At 36.5% G+C, this 23,355-nt stretch overlaps 2 protein-coding genes across 8 annotated transcripts in view; both read right to left on the bottom strand.

The window, feature by feature from the left end:
* Nucleotides 1–16,584, bottom strand: part of DDX11 (DEAD/H-box helicase 11) — a 36,234-nt gene extending 19,650 nt beyond the window's left edge. For 2 of the 5 annotated variants that reach the window (XM_074269302.1, XM_074269304.1), the window contains exons 1-6: nucleotides 16,434–16,574; nucleotides 7,899–8,078; nucleotides 7,025–7,270; nucleotides 6,338–6,424; nucleotides 5,692–5,846; nucleotides 2,849–2,897 (exon numbers count right to left, since the gene is read on the bottom strand). In XM_074269302.1, coding sequence (XP_074125403.1) covers nucleotides 2,849–2,897; nucleotides 5,692–5,846; nucleotides 6,338–6,424; nucleotides 7,025–7,270; nucleotides 7,899–8,039 — 678 coding nt within the window. In that variant the 5' untranslated portion in view covers nucleotides 8,040–8,078; nucleotides 16,434–16,574. Of the gene's footprint in view, nucleotides 1–2,848; nucleotides 2,898–5,691; nucleotides 5,847–6,337; nucleotides 6,425–7,024; nucleotides 7,271–7,898; nucleotides 8,079–13,691; nucleotides 13,775–16,433 lie in introns of those variants that run through there. The other 3 variants (XM_074269303.1, XM_074269301.1, XM_074269300.1) reach the window with 3 other exon arrangements.
* Nucleotides 16,585–18,022: 1,438 nt separating this feature from the next.
* Nucleotides 18,023–23,355, bottom strand: part of LOC141543689 (maestro heat-like repeat-containing protein family member 1) — an 82,376-nt gene continuing 77,043 nt past the window's right edge. For all 3 annotated transcript variants that reach the window (XM_074269295.1, XM_074269297.1, XM_074269296.1), the window contains one exon: nucleotides 18,023–18,613. In XM_074269295.1, the coding sequence (XP_074125396.1) occupies nucleotides 18,219–18,613 (395 nt within the window). In that variant the 3' untranslated portion in view covers nucleotides 18,023–18,218. The remainder of the gene's footprint in view (nucleotides 18,614–23,355) is intronic.

The following is a 23,355-nucleotide window of genomic DNA, read 5'->3' as shown; positions in this document are numbered from 1 at the left end:
CTCAGTAAAAGAAGCTTAACAAATCCCCTGAGGAAATATATCTGGGAACATACATTATCAAATCAGGAAGGAAAGTATTAATGAATTTAATATTCAATTTTTAAAAATTAAGAAAATCAATACATGGACAAACCCAAAAAAAGCCCTAAAAAGGAAATAGTAAAAATTGAAGGAAAATATATAAATTGGAAATCAAAATGATTATGGCATTAATAAACGAAACTTAAAATTTATTCTTTAAAAAAGACAAAAAAAAATAAACTTTTGGCTGATTTAATTTTAAAAAATAAAGAAAATCAAATTAACAGCATATTTAAATTAACAGAAGAAGAAATAAAAATATCATCACAACCTATTATAAATAATCATATGCAAACAAAATTGAGTTTAAAATATGTAACATAACTAAATTAGCAGAACATGAAATAAAAATTTCAAACAAAAAACTTCAAAAAAAGGCAACAAACCCTTTACTAAATGCTCACTACATGCCACGCAATGAAACTGAGCCACCAAAGGAAGTATCAGAAGCGGAGGTAATACTGATCTACATAAGTTTAGAGGCAAATTCTACAAAATTTTCAGAGAATAATATCTATATTCCACAATTTGTTTTCAGAAATTGAGCAAGAAAATACTTTAAAACTTCTTTTACAAATATAGTATCAATTGCTAAAGCAGGAAAGGATTAAAAAAAATTTTAACTAGACCAATAATAATAAAGAATATCAATTCTAAAATTTAAATAAAATTTTAGCAATAAGACTACAACAACATATCCAATATTTATTATGATCAACTTGTGATACGAGGATGTTTAGCAGCAAGAAAATAATGTATCTAATCACATTAAAAACATAATTAAAACATTAAAAACAAGACACATAATGCTATCTAAATAAAAAGATTTTGTATTACATTGATCAAATTATCAAAAAGACTTTCTAGAGAGACAAAATAACAACAAAGTTCGTTTCAAATCTCAAGGAAAATACTGGGGGGGAAAAAAGTAAGAATGAAGGAGAAGAGTACTCAAAATGGGTTTCAAATTAATTATAAAGAAAATTGTCAAAGCTATTTGGAACCAGTTATAGAAAACTAGATCAGTCAAAAGGATAAGGAAAAGTCAGAAATAATTATATTATTTAGCCAAAACAAAAATTCTTGATGAAGAAGTCTATTTGATCAGTGCTTCTGGGAAAACTGGAAAGCAGAAACTGGGTTTAAAATACTTTACGAAATGTACCACAAAAAGCTTAAAATGAGTATATGATCTGATTTAAACATCAGACCATAAAAAAACTAAAATATACATGAAAATTGATATAGGTGAGAACTAAATATACATGGAAAATGTTTATAGTAGTATTTTGTTTGTAGTAACAACAACAACAAAAAAAATTAGAAACCAACTAGATAGCCATTATATGTGATTAAATACTACTGCACCAAAAGAATGATGGATACTATGGGGATAAATAGGAGAACTTGAAAGTTCTGCAAAGTGAAGTAAAAAAAGATAAGAAAATAATATATACAATAATTACAGTCATGTAAACAGAAACAATGATTAAAAATATAAAAAGTGAATACCTCATGACCCCAATCTTGTCCTTCATCCTCAACATGACTTCCAATACTCTTTTCACCTTCCAAGTCTTTCCCAAGTCATCATCCCTTCACTCGTTTCCTTCCCTTGGTAAATCAATTCAACACTAAAATACTTCTACATTCAACTCCCTTGATCTCATTATTTCTATCATGCCAAACCACAACAAATCACAAAAACATTATTCTTACATGTCTCCTTTGTTCTTATTCATTAACAGTGTGTCCCCCAAGGCTTTATTTTGGGTCTTCTGCAGTCTCACTTATTAATATCATCAACTCCAATGGGTGTAATTGTCATCTCTAAAGAAATAATTCCCTGATTCTTTTTTTTTTTTTTTTTTAAATCCAGCTGTGTATTTCTTTTCTGAATTAGTCACACATCACCAACTGCCTTGTGGACATCTCAAATTTTGGTCATGTTGACCAAAATAAAACTATTATCTCTCCCTCCCTGCATCTCATCTTTCCTTCTTCCCAATTTTCCCATTAATATTGAAAGTATCACTATTCTCCCAATCCCTGAAAATCAGAACCTCAGTGTCATCCTTGACTTCTTACTCTAGCTTACCCTTATGCATACCCTTATGTCAACTCTTGTCATTTCTATCTTCCCAAAACTCTCTAATCTATGTTCCATTAGTATTTCCCTCTACTCAGAGTCACCATTAATGATACAGGCTCTCATCATTTATGCCAGGACTATTACATTAGTCCTCTGATTAGTCTCCTTGTCCCATATCCTTCTCCACTTATAACCATGCTAGAATAGATGTCAAAGATTTTCCTGAAGCACAGTGTGCTAATGTCACTCCCTTTTTTCTATAAATTACAGTGGCTCCTTATTACCTCTATGATCAAAAATATAATACTTTGACACACAACTGAAATAAAAATATACCTTCTTTCCCTTTTCTGCAGGAATGAGGAAGACTACGTACAGAACCTTGCATATATTATCTTAGTTGATAGGTTGGTCCATTCTATTAACACTCTCTTCCTCTTTTCTTCTTCCCCCCCCCCTTTTTTTTTTGGTTATATAGGTTAGCTCTCTGATTAAGGAATGGACATAATGGGAAAATGAAAAGTGATGTAAAAGCAAAAGAGAGCAATAATTTTTTTTTTTTAAAAAACAAAAGGAAGCTGACTGATTCTTCCTTTTCTTATCCATAACCAGCTAGATACTGGGAATAAAAAAATAAAAAAATAAAAAAATCCCCAAAATGTAACTGAGTCTCACCTTAGTTACATGCTCCTCTTCTAGATCGTCCTCATCTTCTTCATGAGTTCTGAATAACAGAGGAGAAAAATACACATACTATTGCTGGATGAACATTAGAAGGGCAGAAGGGAAAATGTAGATAAAACTTTGCTTCAGAAGACCATAAAAAGTCAGCAGGACAAATACTGGGTGAAAGGAGGTAAAAATGCACTTTATAATACAAAGGACCCATTAGGGAACAACTTTGTTCTGATTAATAAGCACACCCAGATAGACAAACTTCAATTTTTTTTTAAACTATTTAGCTTGACCTCCACACTTGGGCATTGGAAAAAATTGAAAATGAGAAGATTGTGACATTTTGAAAAAAGTTGTAGGGTATATCCAATCCACATTCTTAACTGGCAGTTAGAATACTTGTGTTCAAATTCTTTGGCCCTTTAGTTTTCAACGAGGAAGCAAAAACCTTCTCAGTGTTTCCTCAGAACAACAACCATATTCCTGATGATTAAAGAAAATTCTCTGCCACAAGCAATGGCTACACCATATGGCATCAACAATGGACTTGGGAGTAATAAATCTTGGCTCTGACTATTACTAGTCCTGTGACTATGGACAAGCCACTTAACTTCTTTAAGCCTCAGTTTCTTCATCTCTAAAATAGGAATAATACTTCCACCACTAATGTCTTCGAGCTGTTGTATAGAGAATACTTTATAGAATCTATAAACTACTATACTGTGAGTTATTAAGTAAAAATTCTTTTTATAATCACTTTATATAGGAGATAAACAAAGAACAGAATTTTTAAAATCAGCTTTATTAACCTCAGAGAAATCATAAAATTGTTCATGGCTAATGAAAAAATAATAGTAAAATTGATGTCATCAACAATAATGGAACTGGTTTTCATCCAATAGTCTGGGATTCAACCCACACAGCAGAATCTAGGCATTATTAAACAGCAACCACTGTGTAAAACTGGTCTGTGCTCTACAGCACCCCACACAATGGGCGGAGTGGGGAGACTAAAGGCCACTGGAGCAGTACAATCTGTTAGTGACAATGTTGAGGTTGGGAAGGGACCCCAAAAAGATTGGGGTTCACAGACTGGTGTCACGAGGTATCTCAAAAGAATCTGCAGGCTTGAACCCAATTCAAGTCAAGGGGCAAAGTTTATTGTAATTGTAACGCAAAGTTCCAAAAGGACTTAGCAAAGCACCCAGAGAAAGAAGACATCTTCATCCAGTTCTTCATGTCATATATATACTAATTTTGTGACCCAGAGGTGGAACTGAGGAATGATCTCAGGAGTAGAACTGATCAGCAGACCTAGTACTATCCTAAGGCCAGAAGACTTTAGCATCACTGGCAGATTGTTAGAACAGAAGCACCCTAAGGTTGGGGCGGGGGTGGGGGGACTTCCCTAGTGCTATCTCCCCCTAGAAGCTATGCTCCTTCAGAAGAGCCTGAACACAAGAGAGCTGCATGGAAGATATGTTTTAGAGAAACCACTGAATGTGGCAACGGATTTCAGGGCACGAAGGAGGAGGGGTGCCAGTGATATGGCATTATTTTGGGATGTGTTAAGTTTCACATGTCTACAGTACATCAAGTTTCATGTGTTCAGTAAGTGGTGATATAGGATAAGAGCTCAGAAAAGAGACTACAGCTGGATGGATAAATCTGGGAATCATCTACAGAGAGATGGTAATGGAACCAAAGGAAGCTTATGAGATCACCAAGTGAAAGAAGACAGAGAAAATAAAGAAGAGGCATATCATTTTACAAAAGGTGAAGGACAAACTTGCCTAAAAAGATTTAATATAATCCTACAGAGAAAACATGGACCTTTAAGAGATGAAAGATCTTTCAAACATTCCTGATAAGATCAAAATTAAGCAAACAATGAACCGCACATCCAGAAGCCAAGGGGTAGCAAAGTAAATACATGACTGATTGGAAAGGACTAAATGTTAATGAACTACCTGTATCCTAAAATGAGTCACCTGAAATAAAGAAATGTCTTGCTTTTTTCATGGTATTCCCAGTACATTGCTTTGCATATGGTAAGCCATCAATAATGCTTTTTCATTCATAATTCAGGGAAAAGAGACAACTGTCCCTTTTATAATTCTATTGTTTCCAAGCATAGGAGAGGGAGTTAAGGAGTATCACACATGCCTGAGGAATTTTTTCCCCTTGATTTTGTGGATTTTTAAGAAAAGAAAGAAAGAGGAAAGGGAAAAGAATAAAATAGGGAAGAGAGGAAGAAGGGTTAGAACCTACTATCTCACAGAAAAGGAGTATACAAGAAGGAAAGGGGAGAGACATGAGCCATATGAAATCCATTTTATTGAACTGGACAAAAGAGGGTTGAACATACACAGAGTTTGGTGTAGAATATAGAAAATTCAGGAAATATGAAGGGACAAAGAGGGGAAAAGAAGAATAATTGAGCTGGAGAGAGTGCAAATTTTCAACTTCAAAGGACAGATCATAAAAGAAAAAAACAGTATAAAGTTAGTGACTGGGGTCTGAATGAAGAAAGAAGAGAAAATGAATGGCATGGGAACAGACAGCTTCAATAACAGATTACTAGTTTTGATCACATTCCTTCTTAATAAAGAATGAAGCAGGAAGCAAAGAAAGCCATATAAGATAACAAACTGGAAGGATATACAATCTTTTTTTTTTTTTTTTTTTTAAATGAGACAGCATTGGTGACCACTTTGTCTCCAAGAGCTGAAGCAGGAAGTCAAAAGTCAAAGATTAAGAGGAGAATTAAAAGACCTGGGGCCTTATGAGTGCTTAGTTCCTTATGAGGAATGTAAACTTAAGGTGAGGAAACAGTATCTCACCCACTGACTGTTTTTTTCTCCTCATCACTTTCATATTCAGCAAGCAGCAGTTCTTCTTCTTTGCAGAGTTCTTCTTCTGGCTGTCCACTGCCAGCTGCTGCTAACATCTCCTTGCTGAGGCGTAACAGGCGCTCCATCTCTTCTTCTTCTTGTCTCTGCATCATAAGTAAGAGAGGAAGGAACCCTCAGCAATAAGACAATCCTGGTGTCTGGGGTTCAGTTTCATTTTGGGCAGGTTTTTTTTTTTAACCTCTTAAAATTCTATTCTGTCTCTCACAGAGCCACGTGTCCCTAGAAACAGGCCACAATGAACCACTGTGATGAATTTATATGTTCCCTACTAGGAATATATCAACCTACTTGTGTAACATAGAGAAGAACAACCTTCTATTCTGAGGGTGAGTTTTAGCCCCGAGTTCTTCAAAGCTAACAGAGTTCTACTGAATAGCCATAAAGAGATAACGTTTAAGACTTAATTGGTTGAAAGCAGTCTCTTTGATAAATACTTCATTCTAAACTGTCCAGCAATTCAGATAGTGGGAAAGCAACTGAAGTCATGGCCACTTCTACTTAACAGAATATATGGTTCCCACAAACCACAAGGGCAAAAACTTAGATTTAAGCTATTTCAAGATACTAAACTCACCATTCTTTTGGCCGCATATTTTAACTGTACATTGTGGCGTAACTGTTGGAGACGTTCTTCTCGCTTCTTCTTCTTGATCTGTTCATCCTAAAAGATAAAGAAGTCTAATAGAAGCTCCTACAAAGTCTTACATTTGCCCTTTTTCTGTGAACTTGTCATAGTCACCTTCACAAGAGACACTCTCTCCTCCTATACCTTTTCTGATATACATTTGAAATTGCTAGGTAGCTATATAGCTTTTTCCCAAACCTCTCAAAACTCCAGTTCTGCTACCCATGACAAGAAACACCAGCATTTTCTCTCCTCAACTGTGTTCTCTTAATTGATTTATTCCTTAATTAAAGTTATGGCCACTAAGTCATGCTGCCAAGGAAAATGGATAGGTCATTTCCCAAACAGGTCACTGTTAAAATCTTGCCTGGAAAAAAAATTGCATGCTATTGCTTAACAGCAACCTGCAAACATCACAGCATTGGAGGATTATAATTAATTAAGGGCAGAAGATGGGAGAGCTAAGAAGTATTATGAAGAATCAACTGATACTTGTGGTCTTGGAGTCCACAAACCAAATTGAATTGAAGTCAAAAGATAAAAGACTGAATGAAATCCTTTTCAGCCTAGAGTAATTCCACAATAATGATTACCTTCTCTTAATGTTTATTTTCCTTACTATCCCCCAATTTTTACCCTAAGTCTGTCTATCATGTCCTTTTCTTCCTTCTTCTGCACAAACTGGACAATCCAATCAGGCTCCCCAGGAGACTTTGAAGCATCTGGAGCCTCCTGACTAGTAGACATGTGAGGTAGGCGTTCTTCCAGGTAATCTGGTGGAACAATTCCTGTGTCAAGAAGACGGGCTTCTTCTTGCTGCTTCTTCTGCTCAAAGTCCCGAAGCCAAGAAAGGGCTCCACAAATGAGACTTAAGGATTTACCCTACAGAAAGAAATATTAAATTTTAGGAAGAGACTGCAAAACCCCTTCCAGCTCTTCCCCCCTTTAATGAAGCCCTGAAATACTTAGTTGAAAGTTTTGTTTCTTTTCCAATCTATCTGGTAACAATAGCCTATAAAGAAACCCAATCTTTCTTATACACAACCCAGCATCATAACAATGCTGATAAAAAGCATAAGAAGTCTAGACAAAGGTTATTAGTGCTGTGATTCATGAATATGAATTTAAGTTCATGGTTTCCCAAAGACTAAATTTTTTACCTATTGGGCCCAAACCCATGTTCATAGCTGTGAGTGGGGGGAAAAAAAAAAAAAAAAAAAGAGGCAAACAACTTTGTCTAATCTCAGACTAGAAAATAGAGATATCAAAACAGAGTGGTATTTTGTCACAGAAGACAGACATGCTAAGTGATAAAATTGGTTTTGGGTTTTTTATTTTTATTTTATTCTTTGGTTTATTTATTTATTCTTTAGTTTTTTATTCTTATTTTGGTAATCAAAATGAGAGAGCAAATGGAAAAATCAAGTAACTTTGTCTCCAAATTTCATTCACCCCACTCCCTCCCCCATTTCTTCTTTGTTCTTTTAAGTTCTTTTAAGTTCATACTTACAGTGCCAGTTGGACTCTCAAATATTCCAATTTTTCCAGCTTCTAAAACACGGTACAGCTCTGCCATAAAGTCCTTTTGGATAGAGTAAGGAGTGTAGGGGAAAGGAAAATGTATGCTTTCTTCCTGGGTTTGATCTGCCATGTTCCTTAAAAAGGTAAGTCATTACTTGGAGTAAGCTCCCTGAAAAACAAGAAAAAGGCAAAGAGCAGCCCCTATGAGTAGCTTCATAAAGAAGCTTTGTAATTTGTAATTCATAAAGGCTTTGTAATTCCTTAGAATGTAAGATTTTTGAAGTCTCAGGTAATATTTGTTGGTAAAACCTTCCATCATGACAAAACTATGAACTAGGGTGATGACTGAGCAAGAAGAGACAGGCAGATAGAAGAAATCTTGTGGAAGAAGCTTCTGATAATCTACATCACCTGCATATAACACTGATGAGACGCAGCCAAGGACAGGCCTTAAAGAGAAGGCTCCTTGATGATCTCAGTGCTACCTGAGTAATATCTACCCTGAAGGTTATGAGAACAATCAATTTTGTCTTAGGAGTTAATACGAAGAAACTTAGGTTACGAATATGGTAAATCTAGAAGTTTAATAGTGGACGGTGCTATTCTAAGTGTTGAATGAACTATCATGGATCCCTTTGATAGTGTGAACTAAGTACCAGAATATGAGGATATTAAGTATTTTCATTTAAAAAAAAATTTAACTAGATTTTTACACTAGGATGTGTTTAAAATAGAAAAGATGTTGAGTGAAGGCTTTTGGTAGATCCTTGAAGGTGCTTAGTATGTGGGATAAATGTTTTTATTTATTATTAACTAATTGATATTGAAATAAGAAAAAGAATTTTAGCCTGTAATCTGTAATCAGTGAAATATGCACTCCTGGACTATAATTTGACTTGTTCTAAATGAATTAAGGTATAACTATTTGACTATTGCTAATCTACTATTATACCATTCAAAAAAAATGCCATGAGTCACACAAAGAGAATGTTATGTGAAAAATACTACCAGTGGGGGGGCGGAGCCAAGATGGCGCAGAAGATACACGCAAATTTGTAAGCTCCCTTCTTCCCTCATTACCAATAAGTTAAATCAGCCACAAAAAAAACACTGGACTGATAAAAAACACAAGAATTAGAAGCACAATTTACCAGCTAAGAGAATCTGGAATTTCAACAGAAAAGGCCCGTTCCTAGGGGAGGGAAAAAAAAAAAAAAAAAAGGCCAGCACAGACAAGATTAGGTGTGAATACACTGCGGCTGGGGAGAACTCTGGGATCAGAGAAGCCACTGAGATAGAGGAATCGGACACAAGCTGTTTGTTACCTCTTCTCTGCTTATAGAACAGCAGTTCAGAAGAGAAATTAAGCCACTTTAAAGCCAGATCCTTAATCCACCCCAATCCGGAAGGAAGTGACCTAATAGATCTCCACACTGTTGTGAAGCCACCTTCTGCTGCCTGGGGCTTTTCCTTGGAGTAGTTAAGAGCCTAAACAGTGGGGACACAGCCTGAGGCAACATCTAATCCACATAGTGTGGGGCTCAGCCTGAGGCAGTGGAATTCTAGCAGCCTTGAAATTCCCAGAGAAGCAGAACCTTTGAAATAGGGACGGGGTTTCAGGGCAGACACTTCCAGTTTGAGCGCAGGGGCTTTTCACATCAGCTGCTGACATCCACAGCCCCATGGGAGGCATTGGCTGGGGTTTGTGACTTTCAGCTTTAAACCTCAGGGCAGTCGCTAGGCCACACAGCAGGGCCCTTCACTGGGTACTCCTCGAAGCTGCAGCAGTGCTAGCCACCTCTGAGGCATTTCCGGGGAGGGGGGAGGGGAACTCTTTCCCAGAGCTCTCTCTTAGTTTAGGCACAGGACTCGCTGCATCCATCCAGTCTGGGAGGAAGCTGGTAAATAAATAAATAAGCTTCTTACCCCAAAGGCAGACCCCAACAGATTTTTAACAATGAGTAAGAAGCTGAAGAGAATGATTGACATCTTCTACACACAGAAAGAGTGGGTATCCAACCCCGAGGAAGCTAACACCAGAGAGTCAGCAGATAACACCCTAAAAAGGAATGATACCTGCCCCCCATCACATAACTCTCTCCTAGAAGAGACTATTAAAAAGTTAAGAGAGTTTGAAGAAAAATGGGGAAAGGAAAGAGAAGCTATAATATAGAATAACAACGTCCTGAAATTTGAGTTGGAAAAAATAAAGAATTCACAGGAGGTGCAGGGAAACAAAATTTGTGAATTAGAAAAGGTTAAAAAATCAAAGGAAAGTAAGATTTCTGAATTGGAAAAGATAAAAAAAGTCTCAAGAAAGTAGGATTTCTGAATTGGAAAAAGAAAATAACTCACTAAAAAAAAAAATTAGGGAAATGGAAAAAAATTCAATAGAGCAAAATAATTCATTTAAAAACTCAATTGGGCATATACAAAAAGAACTAAAAAATGTGAATGAAGAAAATAACTCATTAAAAATCAGGACTGAACAAATAGAAATGAATGATTCATTGAGAAACCCAAGAATCAGTCAAACAAAACAAAACAAAACAAACAAACAAAAAAAAAAAAAGAAAAGCTGGAGAATAACTTCAAATACTTACTGGGAAAATCTATAGATGTGGAAAATAGATCTAGGAGAGATAATCTGAGGATCATTTGACTTCCCAAAATCTATGATCAAAAAAAGAGCCTCGATTCTATTTTACAGGATATCATCAAAGAGAACTGTCCAGAGATAATAGAAACAGAAGGGAAAATAGGTGTTGAAAGAATTCATCGAACACCTGAAAAAGACCCTAAAAAAAGAACCGCACAGAACATTGTGGCTAAGCTGCAGAACTATCAAACAAAGGAAAAAATATTGCAGGCAGCTAGGAAAAAAAAAAAACAAAACAATTCAAATATCAAGGTGCCACAATAAGGGTCACTCAAGATCTGGCTGCCTCCACATTAAAGGATCAAAGGGCCTGGAACCTGATATTCCGAAAGGCAAAAGATCAAGAATTGCAACCAAGAATAAACTACCCAGCTAAGTTTAGCATTTTCTTCCATGGAAGAAGATGATCATTTAATGAAACAGAGGAATTCCTTTTGTTTCTAAGAAAAAAACCAGACTTAAACAAAAAATTTGATCTACATCCACAAAACTGAAGAGAAGCAGAAAAAGGTAAAAAGAACTCTTGAGAACTGTATCTCTGTTGTATATACAGAAAGTCCGCATGGATAATTTGATTTTACTAATATAATATATTAAAAAAAAAAGGGAAGTAGTAAAGGGAAGGGGGTAGTATCAGAAAAAGGGGAAGGAGTGATAAAAAGAGGGAAACTACATCCCAGGAAGAGGCATAGAAAATCTACCACATCTGAGGGAATTTAGAGAGGGGGAGAAACATTGTGTGAATCTTACTCTCATCAGAGTAGGCTCAAAGAGTAAATAATTGACATATTTGTTTTTCAGAGAATTCTTTCTCACCTCATTAAAAGGGGGGAGAGGAAAAGGGAAAAGGAAAAAGGGAATAAGGGAAGGGTACAAGAAAGGGGAAGGGACTGAAAAGGAGGGGGGAGGGATACTAAAAAGGGAGGGCTGTGCGTCACAAGTGGGATCTATAAATTAAATATTGGGGAAGGGGTTCAGGGGGGTCAAGGGGAAAAAAAAGCGTAATCTGCGGATAATATGATGGCAGGAAATACAGAATTAGTAATTTTAACTGTAAATGTGAATGGGATGAACTCTCCCATCAAACGGAAATGGATAGCAGACTGGATCAAAAGTCAAAACCCTACAATATGTTGTTTACAGGAAACACACTTAAAGCAGGGAGATACATACAGAGTAAAGGTAAAAGGTTGGAGCAGAATCTATTATGCTTCAGGTAAAGCCAAAAAAGCAGGGGTTGCCATCTTTATTCAGATCAAGCAAAAGCAGAAATTGATCTAATTAAAAGAGATAAGGAAGGAAACTGTATCCTGCTAAAAGGTAGCATAAACAATGAAGCCATATCAATACTAAACATATATGCACCAAGTGGTATAGCATCTAACTTCCTAAAGGAAAAGTTAAGAGACTTGCAAGAAGAAATAGACAGCAAAACTGTAATAGTGGGAGATCTCAACTTTGTACTCTCAGAATTAGACAAATCAAACCACAAAACAAATAAGAAATTAAAAAGGTAAGTAGAACATTAGAAAAACTAGGTATGATAGACCTTTGGAGAAAACTGAATGGTGAAAGAAAAGAATATACTTTCTTCTCAGCAGTTCACGGAACCTATACAAAAATTGACCATATATTTGACCATATATTAGGACATAAAGATCTCAAAATTAAATGCAGGAAGGCAGAAATAAAAAATGCCTTCTTCTCAGATCACAATGCAATAAAAACTACATTCAATAAGAAGTTAGGGGTAAATAGACCAAAAAGTAATTGGAAACTGAATAATATCATCTTAAAGAATGACTGGGTGAAACAGCAAATTGTAGAAACAATTAATAATTTCACCCAAGATAATGACAATGATGAGATATCATACCAAAATCTGTGGGATGCAGCTAAAGTGGTAATAAGGGGAAATTTTATATCTTTAGAGGCTTATTTGAACAAAATAGAGAAAGAGAAGATTAATGAATTGGGCCTGCAACTTAAAAAGCTAGAAAAAGACCAAATTAAAAACCCCCCAAAATCAAACTTGAAATAATAAAAAGGAGAAATCAATAATATTGAAAGTAAAAAAAAAAAAAAAACCTATTGAATTAATAAATAAAATCAAAAGTTGGTTTTATGAAAAAGCCAATAAAATAGATAAATCTTTGGTAAATCTGATCAGCAAAAGGAAAGAGGAAAATCAAATTGTTAGTCTTACAAATGAAAAGGGGGATCTTTCCACCAATGAAGAGGAAATTAGAGAAATAATAAGGAGTTACTTTGCCCAACTTTATGTCAATAAATTTGATAACTTAAGTAAAATGGATGACTTCCCCCAAAAATATAGGCTTCTTAGATTAACAGAGGAAGAGATAAATTGCTTAAATAGTCCCATTTAAGAAAAAGAAATAGAACAAGCTATTAATCAACTCCCCAGGAAAAAATCCCCAGGACCAGATGGATTTACAAGATTAGAAGGGAAGTGACAAATTGGGAAAATGTTTTTACAGTTAAAGGTTCTGATAAAGGTCTCATTTCCAAAATATATAGAGAACTGACCCTAATTTATAAGAAATCAAACCTTCTCCAATTGATATATGGTCAAAGGATATGAACAGACAATTCTCAGATGATGAAATTGATACTATATCCACTCATATGAGTGTTCCAAATCTCTACTGATCAGAGAAATGCAAATTAAGACCACTCTGAGATACCACTACACACCTGTCAGATTGGCTAAGATGACAGGAACAAATAACGATGAATGTTGGAGGGGCTGTGGGTAAACTGGGGCACTGATACATTGTTGGTGGAGTTGTGAAAGAATCCAGCCATTCTGGAGAGCAATTTGGAATTATGCCCAAAAAGTTATCAAACTGTGCATACCCTTTGATCCAGCAGTGCTGCTATTGGACTTATATCCCAAAGAAATACTAAAAAAGGGAAAGGGACCCGTATGTGCCAAAATGTTTGTGGCAGCTCTTTTCATAGTGGCTAGAAGCTGGAAGATGAATGGATGTCCATCAATTGGAGAATGGTTGGGTAAATTATGGTATATGAAGGTTATGGAATATTATTGCTCTGTAAGAAATGACCAGCAGGAGGAATACAGAGAGGCTTGGAGAGACTTACATCAACTGATGCTGAGTGAAATGAATAGAACCAGAAGATCGCTGTACACTTCAATGCTGTATGAAGATGTATTCTGATGGAAGTGGATATCTTCAACATAAAGAAGATCCAACTCACTTCCAGTTGATCAGTGATGGACAGAAACAACTACACCCAGAGAAGGAACACTGGGAAGTGAATGTAAATTGTTAGCACTACTGTCTATCTATCCAGGTTACTTATATCTTCGGAATCTAATACTTAATGTGCAATAAGAAAATGGTATTTACACACATATATTGTATCTAGGTTATACTGTAACACATGTAAAATGTATGGGATTGCCTGTCATCTAGGGGAGGGAGGGGGAAATTTGGAAAAATGAATACAAGGGATAATGTTATAAAAAAAATTACTCATACATATGTACTGTCAAAAAAATTTTATAATTATAAAATTTAAAAAAATAAACAAATTTTTAAAAATTCTACCAGTGGACATAAGTTAAATGATTAAGAAGGCCTTATTTTAAAAGTAATGGCATGAGTCTTTTGACTCAGTTTCCCCACTATGCTATTTCTTTTCTGAACAGGAAGGTTTCCCATCTGGTCAACCCTCAACCTGACTATGATACCCTGTGAATAATGTGGCACTGTTTCATGACTGATTTTTCTAAAATGTTTTCATAATTTTTACCTGAATTTAGGGATAAGGGAATTTCTCCATTATATCTATGATAGATCAATGTGTGTGCTCTTAGGCTTAGGCCTGAAGAAACAGATTTCTCTCCTTCCTTTCACAGCAAATTTTCACAATTAAGGGTGAATTGTAAAGATTTTTAAAAAAATAATGAATCTTGTTACAATGTTCAAGTATCTCTAAGTTACTACAATTTGATGCAAAAATTGTTATTTTTACTCTGAATCTATGCTCTCCATATTATTTCAATTTCTTTACCTAAGCAATTAAGAGTTCTTAGGCTTGCCATCCCCTGCCTAATACTTATAAATATATGAATATATATATGAAAAAAATTAGGTCCTTAAAATATCTCATTCTTTCTGAATGATCTGGGTAAAAACACAGTCTCTTTCTGAATGATCTGGGGGACAAAGGATGTGATATGATAAAAACGTAAAAGTTTTCATTTTTTACAAAGCAGCAAACTTTACTTTGAGGAAGCAACAAGATTAATCTATTTCCCTCTGAGAACTAAATATGTAACTGATTTCCAAATGTTGGTTTTGGGTGTTTTTTTTTTTTAATTAACAGTGACAAAATGCAAAATAAACATGATAGTTCTAAATTATGTATTTTCAGTTTTATTCTGAAGATAATGGAGAAATACTAAGCAGAAGAATAGAATTTCTTTCAGATGCACTTAAATATTCCTATTTATTCTCATACTGTAAATGCTTGTAATATAAAATCAAAACACAAAAACACATTTGTTTTTTAAAAGAAGAGCTTAACAGAGGGTTTGAGCCGAATAAAGGTCAACAGAGAAGAATGGAAGGGTAAGTAGTGTCAGAGCAGGGGAATGTGGTGTAGCACAGCACTTGCTCTCTCATGTCAAGCTGGGGTTAGGATGTCGGCTAAAGTGGAGAGCCATAAGGTGGAACTGGAGGGGCGTGCTCTTGATCCTGTGCTATTTAATATCAATGACTTAGACAGTTATAAATGGCATATTTGTCAAATCTCAGAACAACGCAAAGATCAAAGGCACTGTTAAATAAAGCAGACAGTGTCAAAGTCTGCCAGGGGTTCTGGCAGAAGCCTAAAGGTGTGTCGAGATGAAATATAAGTGTAAAGCTCTACCTTCGAATTTTAAAAATCACCGTAAGAAACAAACATGGGGATGCACGAGTAAGAGTGTAGAAAGATTCGGATGAGACGGCTTTGAATAATATACATTTTGTCCACAGGGAGGCGCTGTTTATTGAGCAGGTACGGCAGCGCGAGTTCTCTGTGGCCGCACATTAAGGGTGCACTGAGAGGGGAGTCGAGGCAGGCAGGAGTTACACATTTTATGAAGACAATGTTTTGAAGTTCGCAAAAAGCTACTCGTGTCAGACTCAGAAGTTTGCCAGGTTTTTTTTTTTTTTTTTTTTTTAAACAAATTAAGAAATGGAGCCTGAAGCTACGGTGTAGTTGAGTCCTTGGCTAACAGAATGATCAGCTCCCTGATTCCATAGCTTTCGTTCTAGGCTCATTGCAAAAAATAAGGCCCCTCCCCCCAAACACTTGGCGCTTTAAGTGCTTTTTAGGGTCTCCTCAACAGCCCACAATCGGTGTTATTCGGTTTTTCTGGGAAAGTAACTCCAGCCCTATCCACCACGGGGACATTAGGTAAATCAATTGCAGCGTCTCCGAGCTTAATTTTTCCATCTATGAAACCAATCCAAAAATTCCGCTATTTAGTCCCAAAGGACTTCCCTACGAGGAGCTGGGGAGCCACAATTAAGCGGGCGCGCTCTTCCGCGCACGCGCCTCACCCCATCCGGGTCTTTCGCCCGATTTCTCTCCCCTCCCCATCCGGGTCTTCCTCCCGGTGCCTTCAGCCCGGTCTTCCGTCCGGCCCCTTCCTCCGCGTTTTCCACCCCGCCCTTTCTGTGCCCGCCCCCTCCCACCCGTGAGAGTGAAGGACCGCTTTCTACTGAGTCCCGCTCCACGCCATCCTCTGATGCGAACCGCTCCCTCTCGGTGCAGCGCTCGCCTGCTCCTTTTCCGCCCAGGCCGGTGCCTAGCACCCACAAAGCTCACCTCTTTTTGAAACCGCCGCCTCCAGCGGAGAGCATCGGCCTCAGGCAAGACGTAATCACGTCTCCGCACGCATAAACGCCTCCGCTAATCCCGGCCCTGCAGGAGAGCCCGCTAAAGAGCGAGTTCTCCGCCCCCACCCTCGCGGGTGCCCGCGGCTGTGCGCTTGCGCTCACTGCTCCTACTCGGGCTCCTGGATGCGAGCATGCACACTCCTGATGCGTGCGCACGCTCGGCACGTACATTTCTGATGTATCATACTTTTTAAAAAGTAATTTTTCCAATTCGATGTAAAGAGAAACTTTAACATATATTTTAATAGATTTTTATTTTCAAAATACATGCAAGAGAGTTTTCAGCGTCCACCGTTCCTAGTTTTTCTCCCTCTTTCCCCAACCCCTCCCCCAGACAACATTCAATCTGGTTAAACATGTGCGATTCTCCTAAACACATGTCCATGTTTATCCACACTTTTTGGTGGTTGTGGTGGTTTGGGTTTGGTTTGTTTGTTTTGGTGTTTTTTTGGCTGAGGCAATTGGGGTCACGTGACTTGCCCAGGGTCACACAGCCAGGAAGTGAAGTGTCTGAGGCCGGATTTGAACTTCAAGGGCCGGAGCTCTATCCACTGCATCCACAAGCTGCCCCGTTTTTGGTTTTTTTTTTTTTTTAAGTTTTGAGTTCCAAATTGTCACCCTCCCTAAAGTGGTAAACAATTAGATATAGGTTATACATGTGCAAAACTTAAAACATTTACATATTCATCCAGTCGTAAAAGAGAAATACACTAATAGACAGGAAATGAAAATAGTCTGGTTCGACCTGCACTCAGACTGAATCAGTTCTTTTTCTAGCATTTTCCCTCATGAGTGCTTGGAATTGTCTTGGATCACTTATTATTGTGAGAATATTTGAGTCTTACAAAGCTGATCATCAGCACAGTGTTCACCCGGTTCTGCTCACTTAACTTCGCATCTGCCTTTCAGGTTTTCTAAAATTCACAGCTCTTATTCCTTTACATTAACACACATACAATCAGTCCCACAATCAATGTCATGCTGTCTGTGCTAGCAGGTGCATCAGATTCAAAGCCTTAGATATTGTCTCTTTGTATAGAAAAAGCATAAAAAAGGAGACAGAAAATGTCAGTTTCATCTTCAGATAAGAAATGGGGGGGAGGGTTTAATTTTTTTTCATACAGGAAATCATTCACTCATTCATCTGTTTCTTTGCTTAACCACTGAAGGTTTCAGGGAATTTGACAATTAGGAGTTATAAAACTCTTAGAGAATTAAGGAGAAAATAGTAAGAGAATGAGTTCAGCTACTCACTGGAAACGTGTAGCAATGAGAGGAAGAGAAGACATAAAAGTGTTTGAAGAAAAAAAGTGAAAAAGAAGGAAGACCATTGAGGAGGAAACATTTCCCTCTACTTGAGAAGTAAAGCTAGGAACTGTTCCTGTTTGGGGAGCTGCATGCAATTCCTTTCCCCTGCCCTTCTCTCCCCTAAAAACCATGAGATGAAAGCCACCTTGTTTTAAAATAAGGAAAGAAGCTTTATTGATGAAAGTTATACAGGAAACCAGAAGTTCTGGAAGGGTAGAATAGGCACAGTATTTTCTGGAAGCCAAAACTATATTGGGGGCGGGGGATCTTTCTAACCGTGGGAGTATGGGGCAGATAGGGAGGAAATGGAAAGGAAGAGGGTGCTGGGTATAGGTACCAAACCAGGAAGAGAAATCTGTGTAACAAATCTTCAGCTCCAGAGCAAACTCCAAAAAGGGATCAGGGATCAGGAGATTTTGAGCTCTTTCTGGACCTGATGCACAGACTTATCCAAATCTATAGTGCTTAAAAGATATTTTTGAGGAAGTATTCTCCTGGGAAACATTTGGTGATTTGTTCTTGAAGGTTCATTTTGCCTTGTGCTATCTTCAGAACTCCGCCAAAGGGATATTTTCCAGTGGCGAAGCTTGGACAATTTTGATATGCCCTTCTTGCCTTCATCTTTGGATCTGATGTTTTTAAAGAGCCGCTTCTTGACACCAAAACCAGGGACTCTTAAGTTCCGTCTCAGGTGTATCCTGGTACTGGTCTTCACATAAGAAGCTGTTTCTATTTTCTTGATTGTAATGGAGACCAAACCCTGTATGGATTCCTCAGGATCATCCTTTAGTTCTTGAAGGGCTGAAACCAAAAGAAAGTAGTGGTTGGGGAAAAGGAAGCCTCAGACCTTTGTTCTCTTAACTATCTTCTCGAATCCTACCAGTCTTTCTTCTACTGCTCTTAAATATTTATTCCACCACATTTAAATGTAAAGCCTCTGAGGAAAGGATGAAAGGAACAAAAACAAGATGAACCTCATGAAGATTTAACGTGATCTTCAAGCCCTGTCAAAGTCTACACAGCCAGGTTCATTTGTAGATGAACCCAAAGAGAAAATTGCCTTAACAGAATTTGTTGTCTCTTCCCACAAAATCCTCTCTCTTCCAAATTTCTCTACATAATCCCTCCCAATCACCCAAACTCCCAACCTTGTTATCATCTTGAACTCCATATCCCACATATCCAATCCATTCAAATCTTGTTATTTCTACCCTCAAAAAATTTTCACTTATGTCTACTCTCTATTCACATAGCCATCTCCAGGCACTCAGCAGCTCTCATCTAGACTAATACAATAGCTTTTTAACTTCCTGCCTTAAATCTTTCCCCACTCCAAACTTAACTCCCAACGTGATTTTTCTAAAGCTTTTGCCACACTCTTCCAACTCAAACTCCAAATATAAAATCCTGTTTGCTATTTAAAGTTGGACCCTTCTTGCCTTTTCAGGTTTCTTATATTTTATGGCCTTTTATACACTGCAATCCAACTACACCACTCCACTTGATGTTCCACACAAATGACAGACAGCAAGGTCTCATCTTGTGTTTTTACATTAGTTATCTCCCTTGTCTGCCTGGATTAACTGCATTGTCATGGAGGAGGAGCTTGCCGTATAGGGTTGCTAAAGTCAGACAGGTCATAGTGGAGAGTTCTAACAAAACGGTGATCCACTAGAAATGGAAATGGCAAACTACTACAGTATCTTTGTAAAAAAATAAAACCACATACAATACTAAAATGATAAAAGAGACAACATCAGAGGATGAGCCCTTCAGGGCAGAAGGTGTTAATATGCTATTGGGGATGAGAAGAGTACAACTACAAGTAGCTTCAGTGCTAATAAAATGTATGGTCCCTCAAGAGAAAAGGAAACTCAGCTGTGGATGCATCTAGTGATGAAAAGAAAATCCAATGCTCTAAAGATCAATATTGTATAGGAACTGTAATATAAGATCTATGAACTAGGGTAAAGTGGATGTTGTTAAATGGAGATAGAAAGATTAAACATTAACATCTTGGGTATCCCTGAACTTAGGAATGGGTAAATCGCTTAGAAGAAACATAAAAACCTTCCTAGTTAGTAAAAGGGTGATTAAAAACAGTACAGGGGTAAATCTCAAAAACGAATGAATGATATTTGTTTAAATCCAGGATAAACCATTCAATATTACAATAATACAAATCTATGCTCCAGTCATTGATGATGAAGAGGCCAAAGTGATCAGTTCTATAAAGATTTATAACATCTTCTAGAAATAACACCCCCAAAATGTTACATTGATCATAAGATACTGGAATGCTAAAGTGGGGAATCAAAAGATAATTATAAATAACAGGCAATGTTTAGCCTTGGAGTGCAAAATGAAGAAGAGTAAAACCTAAGAGTTTTGTCAAGATTATTTGCTGGTCATAGCAAACTCTCTTTAAAATTAAGAAGAGTAAAACCTAAGAGTTTTGTCAAGATTACTTGCTGGTCATAGCAAACTCTCTTTTTCAACAACCCAAACGGAAACTCTATACATGGACATCACCAGTCAATACAGAATTACAGAAATCAGACTGATGATATATTTTGCTGCCAAAGGTTGAAAACTCTATACAGTCAGTTAAAAGAAGACCTGGAACTGATTGTGGCTCTGATCATGAGCTACTTATGGCAAAATTTAGATATGTCAATTAAAGAAAGTAGGGAAAGCCATCAGACTATACAGGTATGAATTAAATAGCATCCCTTGTGAATATGAAGTAGAAGTGATGAATAGTTTTAAGGGATTAAATCTGCTTGATAAGAGTATATAAAGAACTTTGGTCAGAGGGTCACAGTACTATATAGTAGGTAATTATAAAAAACATTCCAAAGAAAAAGAAAAACTAAAAAGGCTGTATAACGAGGCTTGATAAATAGCTGAGGAAAGAAGAGAAAGAAAAAAGGGAAAGATGTACTCAACTAAGTGCAGAATTCCAGAGTATAGCAAGAGAGTTAAGGCTTTCTCAAATTAGAAATGAAAAGAAATAGAGAAAAAAAAAAAAAAACAAACAATAGAATGGGAAGGACCAGAGATTTCTTCAAGAAACTTAGAGATATCAAGGGAGCATTTTATACAAAAATGGGCATGATAAAAGACAAAAATTATAGGAATTAAGTAAGAATTAAGAGAGATTAAGAGGTGGCAAGAATACACAAAAGAACCATACAAGAAAGATCTTAACATTACCAAATAATCATGATGTGTGGCTACTGATATAACATACCTCCTAGAGAATGAAGTCAAATGGGCCTTAGGAAGCATTGCTAATTATAAGGCTAGTGAAGATGATAGAATTCCAACTGTGTAATTTAAAGTTCTAAAAGATAATGATGCTGTTAAGTGCTGTACTCAGTATGTCAGAAAATTTGGAAAACTCAACAGTGGTCACTGAATTTCAGTTTATATCTCAAACATAAAGAAAGGCAATGCCAAGGAATATTCAAAATACCAAATAATGACAATTATTTCATATGCTAGCTAACAAGGTTATGATTCTTCAAGGTAGGTTTCAGCAGTATGCGAACCAAGAATTACCAAAAGAGCTGGCTTGTTTTTGAAGAAGCAGAAGAACCAGAGACCAAATTTGCTGGATTATGGAGAAAGAAGAGAATTCTGTTAAAACATTTATTTCTGCTTCATTTATTAAAAATCTCTGATTGTGTAAATAATAATAAAAACAGGCAAGTTCTCAAAGAGGTAGGAGTGCCAGAGAACATCTTATTTGTCTCCTGATGAACCTGTGTAGGTCAAGAAATAATATTTAGAACTGAATATGTATTGTTACTAATTTCTTTTAAGACTGGGAATAGATGATGATGGGGCTGTATATTATCATTTTTATTTATTTGTTTGTTTGTTTGTTTGTTTGTTTAACTTATATCATGCTTATGCCAGGCTGGAGAAATAGAAAGCCAAAATTAATGTTGCCAGTAAAAATATTAACAATCTTAGATGTGAAAATGATATCACTCCGATAGCAGAAGATAAAATGGAAATAAGAAGTTTCTTGATGAGAGTGAAAGAGGACACTGTAAAAGTTGGCTTGAAGTTTAACATCAAAAAAACCAAGATCTTGGAAACTGGTCCCATTATCTCCTGGCAAATAGAAGGCAAAGAAATAGAAAGCTGTGTAAGACCTTAAAGATCACCACAAACACCTGCAGCTGTAAAATTAAAAGACGCTTGCTCCTTGGCAGGAAAGCTATGGCAAGTCTGGGCAGCATACTAAAAAGTAGAAAAATCATCTTGTGGACAAAGGTCCATTCAGTCAAAATTTTGTTTTTTTCTGTAGCAATGTATGGCTATGAAAGTTGGACTACAAGGAGACCTGAGTACCCCAAAAGTGATATTTTCAAATTGTGGCCTAGAGAAGACTTTTGAGATCCCTTGAACAGCAGAGAGATTAACTCAGTTAATACTTAAGTAAATTAATTCAGACTATTCATTGGAAGACCAAATAATGAAACTAAAGTTTAAATACTTTTGCCATATAATGAATGAGAAGACTGGACACATTGGGAAAGACCCTGATTTTCGGAAAGATTGAAGGTAAAAGGAAAAGGGGAGGGCAGAGGATGAGATTGATAGGTAATGTCATGGAAACAGCAAAGTTAGATGGACTTTGAGAGACAGTAGAAGATAAAAGGGCCTGGCGTCCATTGGATCACGAAGGCTTGGATACAACTGAACAACAATAATGGAACACTTTCTGTCTTCATCTCTGCTTCTTAATTCCCCTGGTTTCCTTCAGGTCTCATCAAAAAAAATCAAAAACTTTTCAGGAGACCTTCCCTTGTCCCACCCCTTATTCCTTAACCGTACCAGTTCTGTGGTTACTTTTACTTTTCATCTACTCTTTATATATTTTGTATGTATTTTGTTATTAATAAATAATCTTGAGAGCAAGAACTACTTTTGTCTTTCTTTGAATAGCCAACATTCAATACAGTACATATGTATATATTAAGTATTTAATAACTCCTTATTAACTATTATTATTAAGTGACTAGCTATATTGGAAAGGATAGATTGAAATGCAGAATTTCCTAACTCCAAGGTTTGTTAAATATTGCTAGAGAGGACAGAATCTCTTTCCCTGAGAAAGATTGTAGGATTTGGGGGGCTGGAAAAAACCATAAGAGAACATAATTCTTGAAATATAATTCAACTCCATTTCAACTTCAATTCAACAATTGAATGTAATTTAATTAATGTAATTCAACTTCTTCATTTTACATTTGGTGAAACTGGGGCTAAGTTATTTCCTAAATCTATTAGTTAATAAATAGCGTCAAACACAATCCTCTAACTCCAAAGATTCCTTAAGGTCCAATGGGAAAGGCAAAATGAACTCCCAAAGACCTTATTAAGTGAGAATCCCAGAGAGCTTTCCACTACTTTGGGTCATCCAGGCCTCCTAGATACTTTGGTTATTACAACACTGCCCTCTCCTATTTCATTTACCTGTCTGAAAACTCCTTTTCTATCTCTTTTAACTATTTCATTTTTTCCCC

The sequence above is a fragment of the Sminthopsis crassicaudata genome, chromosome 5, assembly GCF_048593235.1.
Source record: "Sminthopsis crassicaudata isolate SCR6 chromosome 5, ASM4859323v1, whole genome shotgun sequence".
NCBI classification, from domain to species: domain Eukaryota; kingdom Metazoa; phylum Chordata; class Mammalia; order Dasyuromorphia; family Dasyuridae; genus Sminthopsis; species Sminthopsis crassicaudata.
Note: the sequence above shows the minus strand (reverse complement) of the source record. Positions and strands in the feature narration are given on the sequence as shown.